Source organism: Anarrhichthys ocellatus, unplaced genomic scaffold (genome assembly GCF_004355925.1).
Source record: "Anarrhichthys ocellatus isolate YVR2014 unplaced genomic scaffold, GSC_Weel_1.0 scaffold46, whole genome shotgun sequence".
In the NCBI taxonomy this organism is placed as follows: Eukaryota; Metazoa; Chordata; class Actinopteri; order Perciformes; family Anarhichadidae; genus Anarrhichthys; species Anarrhichthys ocellatus.
Window position 1 is genome coordinate 1,664,549 of NW_022280076.1, and position 18,635 is coordinate 1,683,183.

The 18,635-nt window shown below is 41.2% G+C and overlaps 1 protein-coding gene across 1 annotated transcript in view; it reads right to left on the reverse strand.

Moving 5' to 3' along the window:
- Window positions 1-1,538: 1,538 nt before the first annotated feature.
- Window positions 1,539-18,635, reverse strand: part of rad50 (RAD50 homolog, double strand break repair protein) — a 17,959-nt gene continuing 862 nt past the window's right edge. The window contains exons 2-28 of the mRNA XM_031869270.1: window positions 18,446-18,583; window positions 18,146-18,229; window positions 17,660-17,811; window positions 17,394-17,579; window positions 17,061-17,265; window positions 16,617-16,745; window positions 15,604-15,769; window positions 15,271-15,329; window positions 14,745-14,879; window positions 14,351-14,557; window positions 14,057-14,239; window positions 13,733-13,890; window positions 13,469-13,644; window positions 12,704-12,941; window positions 11,114-11,303; window positions 10,626-10,752; window positions 10,168-10,361; window positions 9,744-9,854; window positions 9,198-9,290; window positions 8,891-9,004; window positions 8,670-8,797; window positions 8,403-8,504; window positions 8,023-8,145; window positions 3,711-3,796; window positions 3,465-3,607; window positions 3,154-3,287; window positions 1,539-2,732 (exon numbers count right to left, since the gene is read on the reverse strand). Of these exons, the coding sequence (XP_031725130.1) occupies window positions 2,546-2,732; window positions 3,154-3,287; window positions 3,465-3,607; window positions 3,711-3,796; window positions 8,023-8,145; window positions 8,403-8,504; window positions 8,670-8,797; window positions 8,891-9,004; window positions 9,198-9,290; window positions 9,744-9,854; window positions 10,168-10,361; window positions 10,626-10,752; window positions 11,114-11,303; window positions 12,704-12,941; window positions 13,469-13,644; window positions 13,733-13,890; window positions 14,057-14,239; window positions 14,351-14,557; window positions 14,745-14,879; window positions 15,271-15,329; window positions 15,604-15,769; window positions 16,617-16,745; window positions 17,061-17,265; window positions 17,394-17,579; window positions 17,660-17,811; window positions 18,146-18,229; window positions 18,446-18,574 (3,939 nt within the window). The 5' untranslated portion in view covers window positions 18,575-18,583 and the 3' untranslated portion in view covers window positions 1,539-2,545. The remainder of the gene's footprint in view (window positions 2,733-3,153; window positions 3,288-3,464; window positions 3,608-3,710; window positions 3,797-8,022; window positions 8,146-8,402; window positions 8,505-8,669; window positions 8,798-8,890; window positions 9,005-9,197; window positions 9,291-9,743; window positions 9,855-10,167; window positions 10,362-10,625; window positions 10,753-11,113; window positions 11,304-12,703; window positions 12,942-13,468; window positions 13,645-13,732; window positions 13,891-14,056; window positions 14,240-14,350; window positions 14,558-14,744; window positions 14,880-15,270; window positions 15,330-15,603; window positions 15,770-16,616; window positions 16,746-17,060; window positions 17,266-17,393; window positions 17,580-17,659; window positions 17,812-18,145; window positions 18,230-18,445; window positions 18,584-18,635) is intronic.

The following is an 18,635-nucleotide window of genomic DNA, read 5'->3' on the forward strand; positions in this document are numbered from 1 at the left end:
TCAATAATATATGAAGAAAATAAATGTTTGTAACAACTTATTTGACCTGTTAAATAATAAACAAACAATAAAATAAACTGACAAAAATCATTCAATGTCTCTAGAATCACATCCCCCAATAATTTGCTCCTTATCATTATCAATATCAACTTCTTGAAAATAAAAATACCAAATTGTTTTAATTAACTACTTATTAGGAAAATAAATCAAACACTTAAGGACTCAACACTGGCAGCGGGGTGGCAGGTCTGGGAGGCATTCAGGCGTTGCTTTTCAGGGTCCACTGAAGTTTCGTTTTCTGATACAATCGACGAGGCATTTCAGAAGTGTGGGAATCGTTGTGGTTCTGCTTGCAGATGTCTCGTCCTTTAGTAACACGGTACAGTTTGCCTGAAAGAACAATAAATCAAGTTGGTTCAGCGCACTATACATTGCAATGTTTCTCAACAATGCCCCTGCATTTGCTTTGTTCATCTAAAAGGTAGTAAACAGAGTGTGTGTGTGTGGTACTCTTATCCTTTGTAACACAGATTTGACCTCATTTTTTAAATGTGACGGCGAAGGGAAATTCTTACGTTTGTGCCGTTGATAAACTTCTTCAAGTTGTTCAAGATCTCCGTCTCATCCTTCTCCATCTTCCTTTTACCGAAGTGGTCATGCAGGATGTCGTGCACTTTGCAGAAGAACTTGTTCTGTATGGAACATAAGCAAAAATACATAAGCTGTTAAAAATAAACCAGGCACACACGTTCAGGTTTGGTGCCAATCAGAAAACAGATATTAGACGAACACAAATAATTCAAAAATACTGGTACTAATACAAAATTAGTTTTGCCAAAAATCACTTGAACTACAAGCAACAATGTTTCAAAGACACAACTCTTCTCACATGACATCCAGCATCAACCAGCAGGGAGACATCATCCACGAACTGCAGAAAATGGAACAATTTGAGAATTTATTACTTTAGGCAGATTGTTAAGGTTTTAACAACATCATGCACCAATAAATTGCTTGAAAAATAACTTTAACGGGAAAAGAGCTTATCAGATGATTGTTTACCTCAATCAGAGATGCATTGTATTTGACAACCAGGTCAATTATACGGTTCAGGTTTCGGCGTCCTTCAGGCTTGTGATGTGTAGGAGTTGGTACAGCTGAAGTGAACAGCAGTACCACAGCGGATACCAGCAGAAAAATCATCTTCTTCATGATCCTAGCTCGTTGACTCTCGACCTCTAGAAGACTGACTTGATCACTCAATTGTCAGCTTGCAGCTTGTTCTGAGGTTTTGGCCTGAGAACTCAAGATTTATACTTGCACTACCCACGCCGTTGACACGTTCTTCCCCTCATTACATACAAAAACAAAATGCTGAGTCTGCAGTATGTGAGATAAGATTTGTTGATTAAGCTGTGGTCGATGAGCAACTTCGCTAACACTTAGTTATGTTTCTTAGAACTGAATCTTTGGGGTTGGCAACCTAAAAAAGCATTCACTTACTCCAGTGAAAAGAAAAATGACAAATAACAACCCAAGTCCTTCACAAGAGGTTTAATGAAAGTGCCAAACATGGAAATATTACAAACATAATCCATCTTGAAATCAACAGATATCCAGTTAAATGTGAGAGTACCAAATGTCACTTACTCTACAAGGTCAATATGCTGCATTCATAATAGGAAGTTTAAATGTGATTCAACACATTTCAAGGCTTTAAAAAAAACATAACAAGATGTCAAAGGCGTGAAGTAGATCGAAGAACTGAATGAGAAAAGATGACTTGTCCTAAGCACAGCATCCTCAAAAATCAATGCAATACATCAAAATAATCGTGATGAAAAGTATTTTTCTGAAAGCGTTTATTAACATATAGAACTAAGCATTTCCATACACACTCCACCCATGGGCAATACCCTTGTTTTTTATGTTTACGCTTACTTTAACCCTTCACAAGAGGTTTAATGACAAAGTGGCAAACGGAAATATAACGCAGAACTCATCCTTCTGTTGCCACTGCTGGCCAGCAGATGGCTACTGGACACTTTGTAGACTACAAGACTACAAACATCAGTGCAAGACTAAATAAATAAGTCAAGATCAATAGAACGGAAACGGTTCATGCTATTGATTAGCATCATAACTGTCAATGTCAGTTTGTTTTTAAATGTTTTTAATTTGTGATGTCATCCAAAGGAACTTTTAAGCAAGAGACAGATCACCGGATAAAGGACCTAATGTAGTGTAGAAGACAAAAGTTTACATTTAGTACCAAGTCTTTCCAGCTGGAGGAAGAACAAGAGACGGAGGAGATGGCCCTTTGTGTTGAAACAAACATGTTACATGTTTTACACATATTGGCTGGTGTCTTTTCATTTGGCAGGTTAAGTGTGCAGATGAATTCACTTTCCAACCACTTAACAAGCTTTAAACTAAATCCGCTGAACATTGACTTTGCCCAACAGAAATGAAAACAAGGATGAGAGGATGAGGAAAAAAAAGGATGAGAGTGCATTTACAAAAGAGCTTCGACTCTCTTGTCTGCTCAGTGGAGAAAGGAAGAGAGGGAGGTGATGCTGCACTTTGTGATCTCAGAGTTCTGGTCCTGGTTCTTGCGGATGCGGTAGAAGTGCTCAATGTAGCTGGACCGCCCCAGCAGCTCCACGAAGTCCTCGTCGTGCGTGATGATCAGCAGCTGGAAGTTGCGCTGGCGCGAGCGACTCTTGATGATCCTGGGGAGAGCGAGCAAGGGGAGATATATATATATATATATATATATGTCATATAGCACCAAGCAGATCAAAGGAGGCTTTTGCATTTTGTTGATGCAGAGCTGAGGTTATAGGGGCATTAATGACAAAGCAAGGCTGGCAACGTGGGTGAAGAGGCTTATAAATTACAGCCAGGATGTGGCACAGACGCTGTGTGTGTATTCTTGCACTTCCATCCTTGTGAGGACATAGCTGAGTTCGAAACCTATTTATGACACCATGAGAGTGAGAAGATTTAGGTCAATCTTCAGTTCATCAACAGTTTGTTAGAAGAGTTGGTTTTGGGTAATGCATCATGTCAAAGAGGGTCCTCACAGGTTTTAAGGTGAAAACATTTTGTGTGTGTGTGTGTGTGTGTGTGTGTGTGTGTGTGTGTACTGACTCTACGAGGGCATGTGCCAGTGACTCAATGTTGTCTCGGTCCAAGTTGGTGGTGGGCTCGTCCAGGGCCAGGATCCCACAGTTCAGACAGAAGGTCTCGGCCAGAGCTAGACGAATGATCAGGGACGCCAACACCTAGACACACAAAGCCACAGTTTTGAGAATGAATGAATGAATCATCTCAACATTAGATATCTGACTTTGTTTTGTACTTCACTTGCTTACAGAATCATTCACTTGAATGCAAAATAGTGTATTTTTTATAACTCGCATGCAAGAGCTTTATGTGATAGATGTGCTAATTTCTGGTACCTTCTGTCCGGCACTGCAGCGTCCTCTCATATCCAAAGGCGTGTCTCCTTTAACCATAACCACTCTGTAGTTGTAAACCCTCCGCTTGACTCCAGCCGACGCATTTTCGTCCACATCAGACCTGATCTCCACGTACTCAATGTCTGGAGAAAGGGGCAAGAGGGAGGAGAGCTATGTGCATACAAGTACACATAAAAAAAAAATAAAAAATCATCTAAAAGTCTAAAATCTAAAAGTGAGACGCACCTTGACCCCTGTAGGTGTTGCGCCATAGTTCTCTGATAATCTTGTTGATCTCGTCCATCTTCATGCTGTGGAATTTCATGATGGTTCTGAGGAAAACAAAAAGAAGACAAAGATTTAAACCGACTAGTGGACTAGATACTATGTCTACCTTCCCCAAACGGCCAGGCATCTACGAGACATTGTTTGGGTCACTTTACCCAAGTGTCCTTTCTGTTCACAAGACAGAAGCAGACTCGTGATTGTGATTCATAAGTATAAAATTGTACATTAAATAATATAAATAATGTGAATAAGTCACACCGCATCGGGTCAAAATAGCTATCAAGCATTTCCTGCCTTGTATGTATATCTGAGATTACATTCCCAGACTTCACAATGAGCACAACTGCTTTGAATACAAGAAAATGTGTAATTATCTGGTGCAGTAGAGTGAAAAATGAGCAATGGAACAAGAGGATACAGCCCTGTAAATGTAAAGCGTATTCATGATGCGTGTTCCAGATTAAAATGGGAGCACGGTTGTGGATGAGAGTGTAGGGCAGATTAAACTCTGGACTGGTTCAAAGGTGAACATCCTACAGACCACACCACAGTGTGTGCACACAAGCATGCAGCATGAAGGGAATTCTTAAAGCGTTTAGCTTTAAGAATTGTGCTGTTGCACATATGAACCTGACTAACGGCAAGCTATTTTCTGATCATTTGGCTACAAAATGACAGCGACAGCAAATTTTTTTTTCAAATTAATATAATATTGATACGTGAAAAACATATAGGCTGATATAAAAGATATGAAGGCAGGCAACTGGAGGCTGCTTTCCGGCGTACTAGGAATCCGTTTGTCAACTTTCTACCAAACTGATGAGAAATTCTAATGTGGTTTGAAAGCACGAGAGTGATAACAGAATAACCAGCGGCGCTGCTTCTGAAGCCCATATTTGGTGGATAAATCGAAAATCAAAGAGGGAGTAGAGCAGTCCTAATTCAGCATGTATTTACTCTATTTGTGCAACAGAAGGAAGTCATGGCACCGTGACCATGATGAGAAGAATGAAGATGAGTGACTTTTATATGTGAGATATATCACATTGCTGACAGGGACGTTTTAGAGTTAAATAACATGTTCAATCATTCATGCTGGCTATTAAAATGTCTCTTCCTGACATGCTTCCAATGTAAGGCAAGTGAGACAAAATACATTTTCAAAGTTTATCAGAAGTTGAGCGTAAGTCGGAGTTGATCAAATTAAAGCGTGCATCTTCCAAAGCTGCGTCCTGCTGACAGCAGAATTCTTTCCTTAAACTGGGTTTCCTTGCTAAGCTCTGGTGGAAGGCTAGTTACATAAAGTTGGTATTTTGTACTAAAAAGACTTCCGCTGATATAATCCCACTTCAAGATAAATACATTTTGAACACATTGCTCCTGAGACATCTTTACTTTTTTAACTTTTGAATGAGGGGTTGGGTATGTCTACTCGGTTACATATCAGACGTTTGATAATACCACATAAACAGTTTACTGCTAGATCTGCTCTAGCCTGGTAGCCTTCTTTAACATACTTTACATTCTGTTTCAATAAATAGCTGTACACTTGATGTATCGAACAACACTTTTCCCACTGAAATGAGTCCAATAACATATTTATTCTTGTTTTAAATTAAATAATCAGAAAGATGGTGTTTACTGTTGCTTGAGTTTTAACAGAAATCATTTTGTTAAAACTATTTTTTTTTTTACACAACAGCGATGTTTTCAAAATGCCAATGGACATTAATGTGCTCAGTGTAAATAAACAAACATATACACACTTACATAATCAGTTTAGACTCAAAGTCGAAACAGAGATTAGAGGTACAGGGCAGCCACAGCATCGTCTTCAGGGGTGTGAGTGATTGTGCACACACAAGTTGTTGCAAAGTGAGTGACAGAGTTTTCTCCGCTTCCAAATCAAAACATCTCACCATGACACCACTTTCTGTGTATTAATACAGAAACTGTGACCTGGATGTATGGTCTGCTGGAAAGCTGCTCAGGCCTGCATTCGATCTTGATAACAGACGCTGCATCAGAGCAGACTCCAGTGCCTGAACCCACACACATGGGTAAAGGCTTCTGCTGTCTTCTCAGATGCTATCTGGGGGCTGTCAGCTCACACTTCCTCACTGAGGCTTACTTATGCCTTTCATTGTCAGTTAGGGTCTCCGTCAAACTTATCCATACATCCAAAAAAATGGGACTACACAAATTGATTGATTATAATTTGAAGTGTTTTGGGGAAAGAAAGCCACCGAAAAAGCACAATGAGCATAGGCCTTAAGGCCTGATCTGTGTCCTTATAAAACAATTAACTTATTGGTGCATCATTTGCAATCAAACTGGCGCAAAAAAAACAAACACCCTCCTCTGATACAGTTCTTCATCATTTTAAGATGTGCGTCATCGTGCTCTGCCGTTCTGCTGATCATTTTACAATTACTTGCAGTTTTTTATCACGGACATCAACACTGCCAAACGTAAACCTGATGCCACATTACAACGATGCCAATGATAGCGATGCAGTCGTATTCTAGGAAACAACTCGGTAGTTTGTGATAAGGTTTGTGCTCGCAAGCATCGGGGTGTTTTCTTGGACCATTTCTACAAGCAAATAAACATTTTCACACTTAATAATTAATGTATGTATCAGTTGTATTTCATAGATTCTATTGCTGACCTCTTATTGCATGCATATATATATATATATATATATATATATATATAAAAAATCAGTTTCTCATGAATGACAAGATCACAATCAATATTAAACATAGCTGGGGAAAGGACTTTGGTGGTCGCCGAGATGATCAGAATTGGAGCAAAGTTTTAAACAATGCCAAAAAATAATTACTAAATCAGACAAATCACACAAAACACAATACAACGCAGTAATAAAACTGCAAGTGACTCCTGAAATACAAAGTAAATATGACTATTCGTGTTCTGCAGCATGCCGGAAGTGCAAAAAACTATTTTGAATTTATTTTCATCTCCATTGATCTTCTGTTCTAGTAGAGATTAAACAATGCATTGGGGTTAAAATGGAAACGGATCCAAAACTGTGTATTCTTAGTGTTAGCTCCTTATCTGGTCAAAAGGCTAAATATCAAGCTGAATGCTGCACGCCTTTCAATCCTACATGTCTGCTTAGATGTACATCCACCTACATCGTCGATGTGGTATGAGGAATTATTATCAATTCTTCCCTACGAAAGGTTAGCCAACAATATCGATATATTGCTTAGCCCTGAATACTGGTTGAATATGACATCATTAAGAGGGCTTTAAATACAACATATTTTGTAATTAAGTCCAAAACACTTTGCAAACCCCTCATGTATTTACCACAACACTTTCTCGTGCAAAGGTAAGAGAAAGTTCATGACTACTGACGCGTCTTACTGCAAAGACTTTGTCCACCTACACCAACTGCTGCAACATGCCAGCCCTTTGTCACGGATGTCACATGAGTCACATGAGTCCGCTGACTTCCTGGCTAACAATCTAAAAGCTTTGTGGTGGGTTTGATAACGTCACTTCAAAGGTGTCTTATAAGGAGAACACAGGCGGGTTTCTCATAACAGGAAAACTACAAGAGAGGGTTCAACAAAGGAAGTACTACTACCTACTAAGCACTCAGTCACTTTCATGAACAAAATCCAACGCTGATTAGATCTTATAGTGTTGTTTCTATATAAACAATTCTTCTGCAGTTCTTATGTATACATGCATTCGTAGGGATTCATTCTAGAGCAGTTATTGATACTAGGTAAAATAATACACAATACTCTAATATTGCCACCATGGTATGTTACATTCTTCATAAAGCCCCCCAGCCTTCTAACATATGATGACATTCACCTCTGCAGTTCCACGCTAAAATCATTCATTGAGATCTGTTTCCGTTTGCGTCATTGTATAAACACACGTATACGAGTTCCCAGGCTGAGTCAACATCTGACATTTGCTTCTACTAGTACCGTCCCCCTCGTGGGGAAGCACAATAAACACGAGATACTATTGTGATATTAATATAAGGTATAGGAATTAGTAGTAGCTTCCAGCTGGCATTCTCAAGCATCAAAAGTCCGGGAAAAATATCTCTTAGTAATTGATTTGTATTTGTTAGTTCAGACGACAAAATAAGAACGTAAAAAAACACAAAAAAAATCAAATCTATGCAATCTCTGATTAGATAAAGCTGAGTTGAATTGAGAGATACTTTGTGGTTAACACCTACTGGAAGTGTATGTGCACATGTTTGGGAAACACTCACTGATCAAGGGCCTTGTAGTAGAGCTCCAGGTCTTTAATGACCATCTCCGTTGTCCTCATGGTGATCATCTTGTTTTTGTGGCGCTCATCAGCTTTGTCATACTGATCTTCTCGCAGCTCTTTTCTGTAAGCAATCAGTTCAAAAAGGAAGTTGAATTCATGAAAGACACCATATTATTACTACAAAGCAGGAACCATCAGCAGTGATGAACAGTAAAGAAGTCAAATGGTTGGACAGAAACCAGCGAAATAAGTTGCTTAGTCTTTAAGTACGGAAAATGTTAATAGGAAAACACTTCTTTCCTCGTCACTATAGGTGCACTGACAAAGCTCTGCCTTAGATGCTAGATTGGTATTTGAACATAGATCTGCGTCTCTCACCTGTGATGCAGGATCTCCTCCTCGAACCCCTTTTGACGACCCAGTGCAATACTGCGGTTATTCTTCATCTCTTCCAACTTGCGTTCTGTTTCACGTCGTTCTCTGGACAAAAACAGAAAGTGGTGAGGTCAAATCATTGTGGGTAACCTCTAATGTTACCACCAGTAAGTGTGATACCGCTATGGTTAAAGAGATTGGAGATGTCTTGAACACAGTTAGCACATGTATTAATCTTACAGATGATGAATAACGGCGTAGTGCTCTTACTGGCGTAGCTGCAACACTTGCATGTTGCCCATGTCTTTCATTAGAGCCCCGCGTTTAGCCACGACCTCCTTCAACTCCTCAACACGCTTCCTCAAAGTCAAGTTGTCCTGCAACCAGCGCTCCTGGACCTTAATACAACAACAAAAAAGAGTTACCCACTGCTTCCCTTCTCGGTGCATCCTCTAAATAGGTGAAGACACTAGTGACTTTGGAGGCCGTACCTTTTGAGTGTCTATGTCCTGACGGACGTTTCCCATCTCCTTGTTGATCTTCTCTTTGTTCTTCTCCGCCTCATGGAGCTGAGTGTTGGTTTCTTGAAGCGCAGCCTCTTTTTGCTTCAGCAGAAACAACAAACGACGTCAATTAACTTGTTCAGTATTCAAAGAAGAAAGCTGGTGTTTCAGAGTGAATGAAGACGGCGTAACTGCACCCTTATGATGAACATGCGTACGTAATGTCCGTCACAAAATGAACAATGGAGGAACAGACACGCGGATGCGTCATGTATGATAGTAGCAAACATGTTACCTCTTTGTATTCATCTTTGCCGTCATCAACGTATTTGGTGATGTCTCTTTCAAAAGTGGTGATCGCCTTCGCTCTCTCTTTAATGGTACCAATCTGTGAGAGACAAAGTGTTCCAACAGTGACTAGCTGTAGCAGAAGAAGCTAAAAACTGCTGTTATTCCATCCTTACTCTTTTATTGTGGCAACTAACTTGTTGTAGAAACATTTAAAGAATAAACTCTCAACATTTTACATTATCAGGAAATGTGACTTGTTTGACAATATATGTGAAGTTTTTTTGTTTTAACTATAGAGCCACAACAACAGGTATTTATATAACTATCAAGGCTTTTGAATATTCATTTTCACTATAAAATATATCGAGGTGTGAATGTAAGGGAATATCAACAGGAAACACAGAAAAGGTAACACCAAAAGAGGAAAAGACATAACAAGGAGAGGAGGATATAATCTAGCTTGTCCAGTCCCATGTGAGTTTGATGCCTGACTTCTCAGAAATAGAGAAAGAGTACAGTGAATAAGAGAGAAAAGTGAGAATGTGTCCACCTTCTCCTGCCCCTCTTCCTGCCTCTGCCTCTTGCGCTCCACCAGCTCCTGCTTCTCCTGTTGCAGCTTCTCCAGACCGGCAGACAAAGGGGACAGCTGCTCTTTCGCTTCCTGGTTGGACACAAAGTGAGAGGAAAAGTGACAACATGGAGAAAAAAAAAAAAAAAGAAATGAAGCAAACATGTCAAATAGAAACATATAAATTAAAAGAACACTACAGGATTATTTGTATAACTCAGAGTGCAGAGGATACCAAAAGGATAAGGCCTGTATATAAGGAAATATATCTTTGTATGGAACAGAAATGTGCAAACTGACAGAAAAAATACCACATGTAAGATCTGCATTGCATTCTCTAGTCTAAACAATCTTGTGTCTTGCATATTTTTGTGTGTGCCTCTTAAACAAAACCAATAAACTGTACCCTGATGTCCCTGGTTAAGGCCTGTATTTCAGTGGTGGACTCGACACACTGCTCCTCCAGCTGCTGCTGTTTCTGCAGATCACTGCTCAGCTGGAGTTTCTCTGCTCTGGTCTCATTCACAGCACTTTTCAGCATCTGAATCTGGTCCTGCTGGTCCTGGATCAGCTTACGTTTCAGCTCCATCTTGCTGGAGGCTGCGAGTACAAAAAAAAAAAAATGTTACAAAAAGCAAAATAATGCTTAGACTCCATTCTCTTTACCATCTGACTCGTGAAGTCAACAATCTGCAGCTGAGACCAACAAGAGATCTTTAGTGTTGTCTAAAGCACACAACAGGTTTTTAGATTAATTGAGGCTCTAATGATGCAAACATCATCACTTTGATTGATTACCTATTTTAAGCATGCTTCAAGTCTCTAAAGATATTATTTTTTGGATAGTGTATGATGTCATCTTACTGGTGTCCAGCTTGTGCTGAGTCTCTTGTTTCTCCTGACTGACTTGCTGGATGGTTCTGGTCAGGTCCACTCCCTGGAGTTTGGCTGCCTGCTGAGCTATTTTCCTCTCCAACTCTTTAAGGTCCATCTGGAAAGAAACACATATTTAGTAATGTGGAGAAAGACACGAGGGGTGTGTTTGCCTGTTTATACATTTCCAGGAATTAGCAATGTCTTACAGTGATGTTTCTTAAATCACCAAGATGCATCTGTGTCACAACTAAAAATGCTAATTTGATCACTTTTCTTGTCCCACACTGCTGTTATTTTTAACTTTGACATCCGAAAAATAGGGAAGCTGAAAAGAGAGGAACGACTCTCATGGGCCCGGCAGTAGGGGTGGGAATCACCAGAGGCCCCACGACAAGTTTTCCCTCTGTAGGAAGAGTGTACAGGATGGAAAGGGACAGAGGGGGTCAGAAAGAGTGAGACAGACAGGAGGATGGTACCAGGTATCTGTCCATGAGAGATATGTCCTGCAGGCAGGCCTTGGCTGTTTCCTCCTGTGACATCCGGGTACCAAGCAGACTCTCCTGCTCCTCCACATCGCCCTTCAGCCTCTCGATTTCTCTGTTTACAGTCTGCAAGCGGTTTCTCAACTCAGGCAACTCCTTCTCCTGAAACTGTACAATGGACTGCCTGGGAGGCGAGAACGAGAAGAGAAATATACTTTGAGCAGATAATTAAAGTTTAGTTATTTAGATACCGTCATCCAACATTCTATCTTCTCCCTGCTGTTATTCAGGGAACAGTTATCTCTCAAGCCTCCTGTGGATGGATGATACAATTTGTTTTATTATATTATATGTTTAACTTGAGCTTACAAGACCTCTGAACCACAAAGTGGCTGTTTAGCATACAGCAGTACACCATAACCAAAAAATATGACTTTGTTGCAGTCATGTTTAGGAGAGTCTATCAATGAAACCCATATTTAAGCTTTGTACTTTGTATATTTGATTCTTCTAAATGGGCTTTCCTCTGCAATAGGTTAAATTGCTGAATATTTGTTTTTTTAAATAAAAGGTAGTGGCGGCTGAGTCTGTTCGTTCTTAATGGTTGTGTTCTTCTCAGGTCATGAAAAGACAGCGGAGAGAAACGAGAGGTAAAATCTCAATCATATGAGAATATGGCTCCATCTAGTGGGGAACATGTGAATAAACCTCCTGCGCTCTACTCTCTGGACCTCCACACAGGTGTCGGTTAGTCTGGCTGATTAGACCTCTTCCCAGGAAAACATTCTTATTGGTAGATGAACATTTGTGCCCAATAAATTCTCATCAAAGCTCCGGCTCAATCTTCGACCCGAGCAGAAATCTAATCAGCCAGAATAAATGAAAACACCTGTGTGTAATTGATCTAAAGCTGTGGATACTTCATATTAATTATTTCTGTTCTTTTTGTTCTTCATGGTGTAAACATATATAATCAAAACAAGGGCAATACAAGTACCTGAATGAAAACGGAAAACTATGAAATGAATATTGACATATTTAAATGCAATACGCAACTAGAGTTATTAAAATATAAATAATTTGTCCTACATGTTTTTGTCAAGGAAATGTATTTCATGACTCATTTGGTAGAACAATCTATCCTCCTTTTTCTCTACATGCCATACTGCTTGAATGAACACAGCTGATCATCTACTTTTAGTGTGACAAGCAAGCCTACAGTCTGATTGGATAAATACATCAGGGATTTTTGTTTACCCTATTAAAATGTCTTGATCATGGGTAATTAATGTACCCTAGTGCAAGACACTTAAATGGGGAATCGCATCCACTGATGAAGACGATACTCGAGCTGATCTATAAAAGTACAATGTAGTTCTGCCCTTTACTGGCACATAAAAGGTTTAAATACAAGTCCGTTTTAAAATGCTGCAATCATTCAACTAGCCACACTCACAGCCAGCAGTCACAGAGAAGGGAGATACTTGGAAGTTGCTGAAATAAAGGAATACATGTTTTTTTTTTGTATATTTCCCGAGAGTCCGGCACACTTTTTGCACTATCACACATTCTCCGTCTTCATACCTGACAGGTCTGAGAGCCATCATCTCATCTCTCTTCTGCTCCTTCCTGCTCAGGTCCTGCTCTGTGTTTTTAAGCTTGTCTGGCACCAGGCGTAGCTTGGACTGCATGTCACTGATAACGTCGTGCAGGTCGGAGTCTGAGGGGAACGTCCGCTGGCACACGGGGCAGCAGGGCTCTCTCTCCTCCGTCAGCTGGCTGATGAACTGGGTGTACACCGCTGTGGCTCCAGCTAGCATGGCTGTAAAAACACAGGTGGAGGAAGAAAGAATACTTTTAATACTACTTAATTTACGTGTACCGTGTCTGCTACACATTAGAGTAATCTGCTCTTTCGTTGTTTTAGTCTATGCATAGAGACCAACGCTACCAATACTAAAACTAGTGTCACATAAATGTATCTCACATATCTACCAAATGGCAAGCGTTGGATGTTGAGTAAAAAGTGATGCACATGCTACAGATATTACATTTTCCATTCCATTGTGAGAACTTGGTGTGCACTGTATAGTGCATAATTCTCACACTTAAAATTCAGACGTGAACAGAGAGAGCCACAGGTTTAGCCCGTGACACAGTGAAGGTATTAATTAAATCCAGCCATGTTGAGGTTAGGAGCATAGGAGGGTACCACTGACCACCTCAAATCAAGGCAGCAACAATATGCAGATTCTGGATTTGTCTGAAAATCGTCCCATCATCTAGTAACGTCCCATTTTTTTTTTGTGAACCTTCAAATGACGTGTCATTTCTCTATATGACGGTCACCTCTTTGTTTGGAGATCTTCTCCAGATCTTCTCGTAGTTTGCCCAGGTCCTGGTCCAGATCCTGACTGCCGCACACGTTGAAGAACTTCTCTTCGTCGCTGGCTAACTGCTGCTCCTTCTTCCGTACCTCAGCAGCGATGTGTCTTTTATTCTGCTCACTCGATGCCAGGTCCTTACTGAGAAATCATGAAAATCATGACGCGATAACATTCCCATTTTTTCGTTTATTATGTGCGAGCTTTAAAGTAAATAAATCTTTCTAACTTGAGTTTGGCAAGGCTGGCCCTGGTACTGTTGATTTCCTTAGATTTGCCATAGATCCAGTCCTCCAGTTCTCTCTTGTTGGGAAAGTGGCCCAGCAACGACACCAGCTCCTCGCTGTGACGAGACTTGATCTTACGAACCTGCTCCTCCTTCTCTGTCTGGAGGAATGAATCAGAGGAAAGATGAGAGGGGATCCAACAGGGAAAGGAAATACGGTGAGGAAGAAGGATGAAATGTATGTTTCCAGTTTTTTGTGAACATGCGAGTGCGAGAGGAGAATGTTCAACACCAGTTGCCTTCCAATGAATTTAGGTTACATATTACCTTGTCCTTTTTCAGCATGTCCATCTGGGTGCGTGCGGTGGTGTGTGTGTTGAGCATCTCCATCTCTTGGTCGAGCTTTCTCTGTGTGCGGTCAAGTTCAGCCTTTTCTCTCTGCAGCTCCACCACCTCTGCCTTCAGCTCCTCCACGTTGGAGCTCTGAAGTACACTTTGTAGCTCACGCTCCTGAAGATGAGAAGAAACACACAAAGTTTTTGCGACTTCATAAAAATAACTCACGTAAAATTCACACCATCTAAGAAAAGCTCATCGTAGCTGTTGTGTGCGAGTACTCACCACTTTAGCCAGTTCGTTCTCCAGTTCCTGCAGGCGGCTAGACGAACCCTCCAGTCTCTGCAGCTCTGCCCTGATGTTCCTCAGTTCTTGCTGCTTCTTTCCCTGCATGTCTCTCTTCAACTCCACAGTTCTCTCCAGGCCAGTCTTCTTATCCCTCATTTCATCGATGGACTGCTGCTTCTGCTGCTCCTTTTCCTGCAGGTCCGCCTGAGCGTGCAGAATAATGAGAGGAGGTATGAGGCGTTGCATTAATAGGACATTTATTCATGATCTGGCTGAATGTTACTGAACTTTTTTTTAAAAATGTGAAATAACACAGCTGTTTTATAGCATTAAACGCCACGGCTGCAAAAACATCAGTAGATATATGTATTGCGTTGAGGGCATTTCTTACCATAACCTGACTGACGGTCGCTTTTTCCTGCTCAAGTCTCTGCGTGACGTGACGGTGGAAGCTCTCCAGCTGAAGGGTAGTGAAGGGTGGTCGGTCGTAACCCTCCATCTCCAGGTAGGACGACAAAGAGCGAACCTGAGAAAGAGAAATGATATCAAAATTATATATTCTTTATTTTGTAATAAATTCTTAAGTGTTTAATCTTTAGGTACAATCTACGCACTGAATTGCAATAATTGTGCTTTCAATCCTTAATTTCATTTTTAAGTAATTTATAACATACTGCAAACCACTTGTGTCTTTGTATATAGAACAATATTAGTGTTTAGTACAGTTACTGTACAAAACTGACAGTGTTGGCTTTGTATGGTGGAGTTCACCTGCTCTTTACATTACATTACATTCATTTGGTCATTTTTGTCCAAAGCGACTTACGATGCATTGCATCCCTTCCAAACGAACAACTAAGACAGTGTGTTCCCTTCTGCAGTACAAGTGGACAGAGGTAGATTTTGTCCCCTCTCACCTGAGTGTCTCGGTTCTTGATGTTTTGAGTGTGGCGGTCAGCCTCCAGCTGTAGACGACCTGGGACAAGAGAAGGGAGATTTCAGCAGCCAGTTTAGACCTCAGGAGCGGACTCTATTGATCCATCGGTCTGTCCATCCTTCCTTGTGTACATCACGAGAGAACACCAGAGTGTTTCAAGTCCTCCTTGGACTTGTTTCTAAGCATTTATTCTGACATTCTGCCAGTGCACTCAAAGACGTATGCCATCAAATAATGCTGGGTGCATGGCGTATTTAAAGATTCAAGCAAAACGTTCACCCCGGTACTTAGATGTGTGTGCAGGTGTGTGTACCTTGTTCTACCAGGAGATCGGCCTTGACTCTGTTGAGTCTCTGACACTCGCGTCCAGCTCTCTCCAGCTCCTTCTGGCAGTCCGTCAGCCTCCGCTCCTTCTCTCTCACAGTCCTCTGGTGGTTCTGGTATATTTCCTGCAGCTGCTCGTCTGAACCCTGGAACACCTGCCTCCGCATACACAGTTCACTGGCTTAGAGATGCTCTGAAGCTCAATTTAGGACAGCTTAGCAAACTATCAGGGACAGAGGTTTGACTCCACTAGGGCCCTCCATGATCAAAATAAATGCACCAATGGATCCTTGAATGTTTTGATTTCAGCCAGGGACCTTTGTCGCATGTCATAGCGTCCCTCTCCTGTCTGCTTCTTCACTGGCAACTTTTCCACTAATGATGAAAATTATGCCAAAAATTTGGTTGGCGATGCTTTCACTCTGTCAAACAAAAACAATCGCTCTTCAAACGGAGACATATACACAACGGAGAGGCAACAAACAGATGGGAGGAGATTCCTGGCTCCCGTAAGGCAGAGGAGTAGAAACACTCAACAGTCGTAAAAAGAGGTTCTTATCGATGTTGAGCAGCGATGAACTGGCTATGATTACATAATCAACAACAAACCTCATTCACCATCTGCAGTCTTTCTGTTAGTTTCCCCATTTAGGCTGATGACTCTTACGGAGTGGAGTCTGGAGTATTATGAAGCAGGTGTTTTCAGACAGAGACAGTTAGGGGGGGGACTTGCTGCGTTTTCCTCTTTTGAAGCTCAGCATCTTCGTTCATGCATCTCATTTTTTTGCGATCCATCCTTAATTACCTTTCAAGTATCTTGTCAAGTTCCAAAAACATTTTTGCCAATGTGTTGCCTCCATAATTAGAGTTGCCTGTGGAGCCTGAGCACTGCTTTTTAGTGCTGGAACCAGTCAAATGATTCATTTTCCCTTTTTTACATCATAACAATACATAACTTGGGTTTGTTTTCACGTGCGTGTGTAGTACCTATTGCTACGTTACCTGTTCCATGGTTTCCTCCAGCTCCTTGTTATCCACCTCCATCTGTTTCTTCCTGCTGTCTAAAGCTTTGATGTCGTTGTCCAGCTTCATCACTTTCCCCAGTTTTATTTCAATATCAGTCATTCGATTCTGAAAAATATCATTAAAAAAAAGTTCATTATTAACTTGCACTACAATTACCCTTCAGATGTGCCTACACCTGCAAACATGCAACAACCCTCCTCGGCTCACTGTACGCTTCATCTCTCCTCTACAGGATACAGAGCTCCTCACAAAAACAAGAAGTCTTATAGTAGATCTATCAGAGCAACCCTAAATGTGTTTTATTCAAAGAAACACACCTTACACTACTTTACGTATGTGTCATCAACACACACACACACACACACAGTGGATCAATCTGGCCCTCTATCTGCTGGATGCTGTCCACACACACACACACACCTCCAGTGGATCAATCTGGCCCTCTATCTGCTGGATGCTGTCTTTGGAGGCCATCAGCTGGGCCTCCTTGGTGGCCACCGTCTCTCTGATCTGCTGGGCTTTCTCCTTGTTCTGCTTCAGGTAGCGCAACTCCACTTGACACTCTTTGACCGTGTTAGTCTGTTTGAGACGCAACTGGCGCATCATCTCCAGAGCTTTGATATACCTGAGAGAAACACGAAAGGAGAGCGTAATACCGAGTTTTTCCCCTCTTCTTGCAGCATCTGAATGGAAAACGTGGGTTAATATTTAAAAAAAAGAAATGATGAAAATGTAAGAATGAGTGGTGTTTACTTGGTTGCAGCGAAGATGGAGTCGAACTTGTCTTTGAGCGCTTTGCCCTCGCTCAGTGGCCAGTTGGACTCTTCTTGGTGACAAAAGATGACATGATTGAGCACGGCCTTCGACACACCCAGTGAAGAAATCATCTCCCGATCCAGTTCACCACACTTTGAGGACAAGCTCACCTTCTCGCCGTCCCTGAGGGAATGATGATGAAGGAGGTCACATTTTTTTTCTCCATCAAAAAGTGAGTAAAGGCACTTGTGACTGTGGCTTACTTTATCCTGGTAATGACCTGCTCCAAGCTTTTGAAGGTGTAGTTCTTCGCCTTCTGAGTGCAGGACATGGAGCGATGGATCGTCACTTTCTCTGCGTTGACATCGGTGAATAAGAGTCGAATCTGTGCTCGCACGTCCGTCTCGTGGGCGTCCTGGAATTCACACGGCAAGAATTTACTTTAACAAAAGGTAGCCGAAGGGATCCTCGTCTGACAGAGACTTTTATTAGGATTCAAACAGTAAGGGCAATATAAAAACACTTAAATGAGCTTGTTGTAATGATAAAGCCATCACAAATTGGCCCGATCAATCCAATAAGTCGTATTCAGTCTTAGAAGTCAACAATTGATTAATTCATTAAATGTTTGTTCTTCTTATTTCATCATTTTCTAAGACTTCTCAATAAAGTGAGAAACTTAATGGAGCACTGTGGACACTGAACCATCCCTGCATAATAAGCAGTGAAGTACAACTGAGCCAGCTCACCTTTGGATCATGAACGAACGCCCCTCCTTTAGATCCAGGGGGAAGTTCCCCTGCTGTTGCGTACCTCAGGCACTCAATAATAGTCTGGAAAGAGAGAAGACAAATGTTCATGTCATGAAAACCTGAGAGTTGCAGTTATCATTTTTGCTCTGGCTTTCTGCAAAATATTTAAAAACCAGTACAAATCACCAGACTAGTTAGTCTAATGGCAATGCATACTGTCCACTTCATTGTTCCTTCTTCACAGGTCATAGTTCACGGTCAACCTTTGCTCTCTCTCTTCAGGACATGCTCTCATACCGTTTTCCCTGCTCCGTTGGGTCCAACCAGCACGGTCAGCGGAGTGAAGAATGAAATGACCTGCTTGTCTTTGTCCTCAATCCCAAAACTCCTCACCCCCAGGATGCTCATCTTGTCTATCTTTGACATTTTTGCTTTCTGAAAGAGAGAGAGAGAGAGAGAGAGAGAGAGAGAGAGAGAGAGAGAGAGA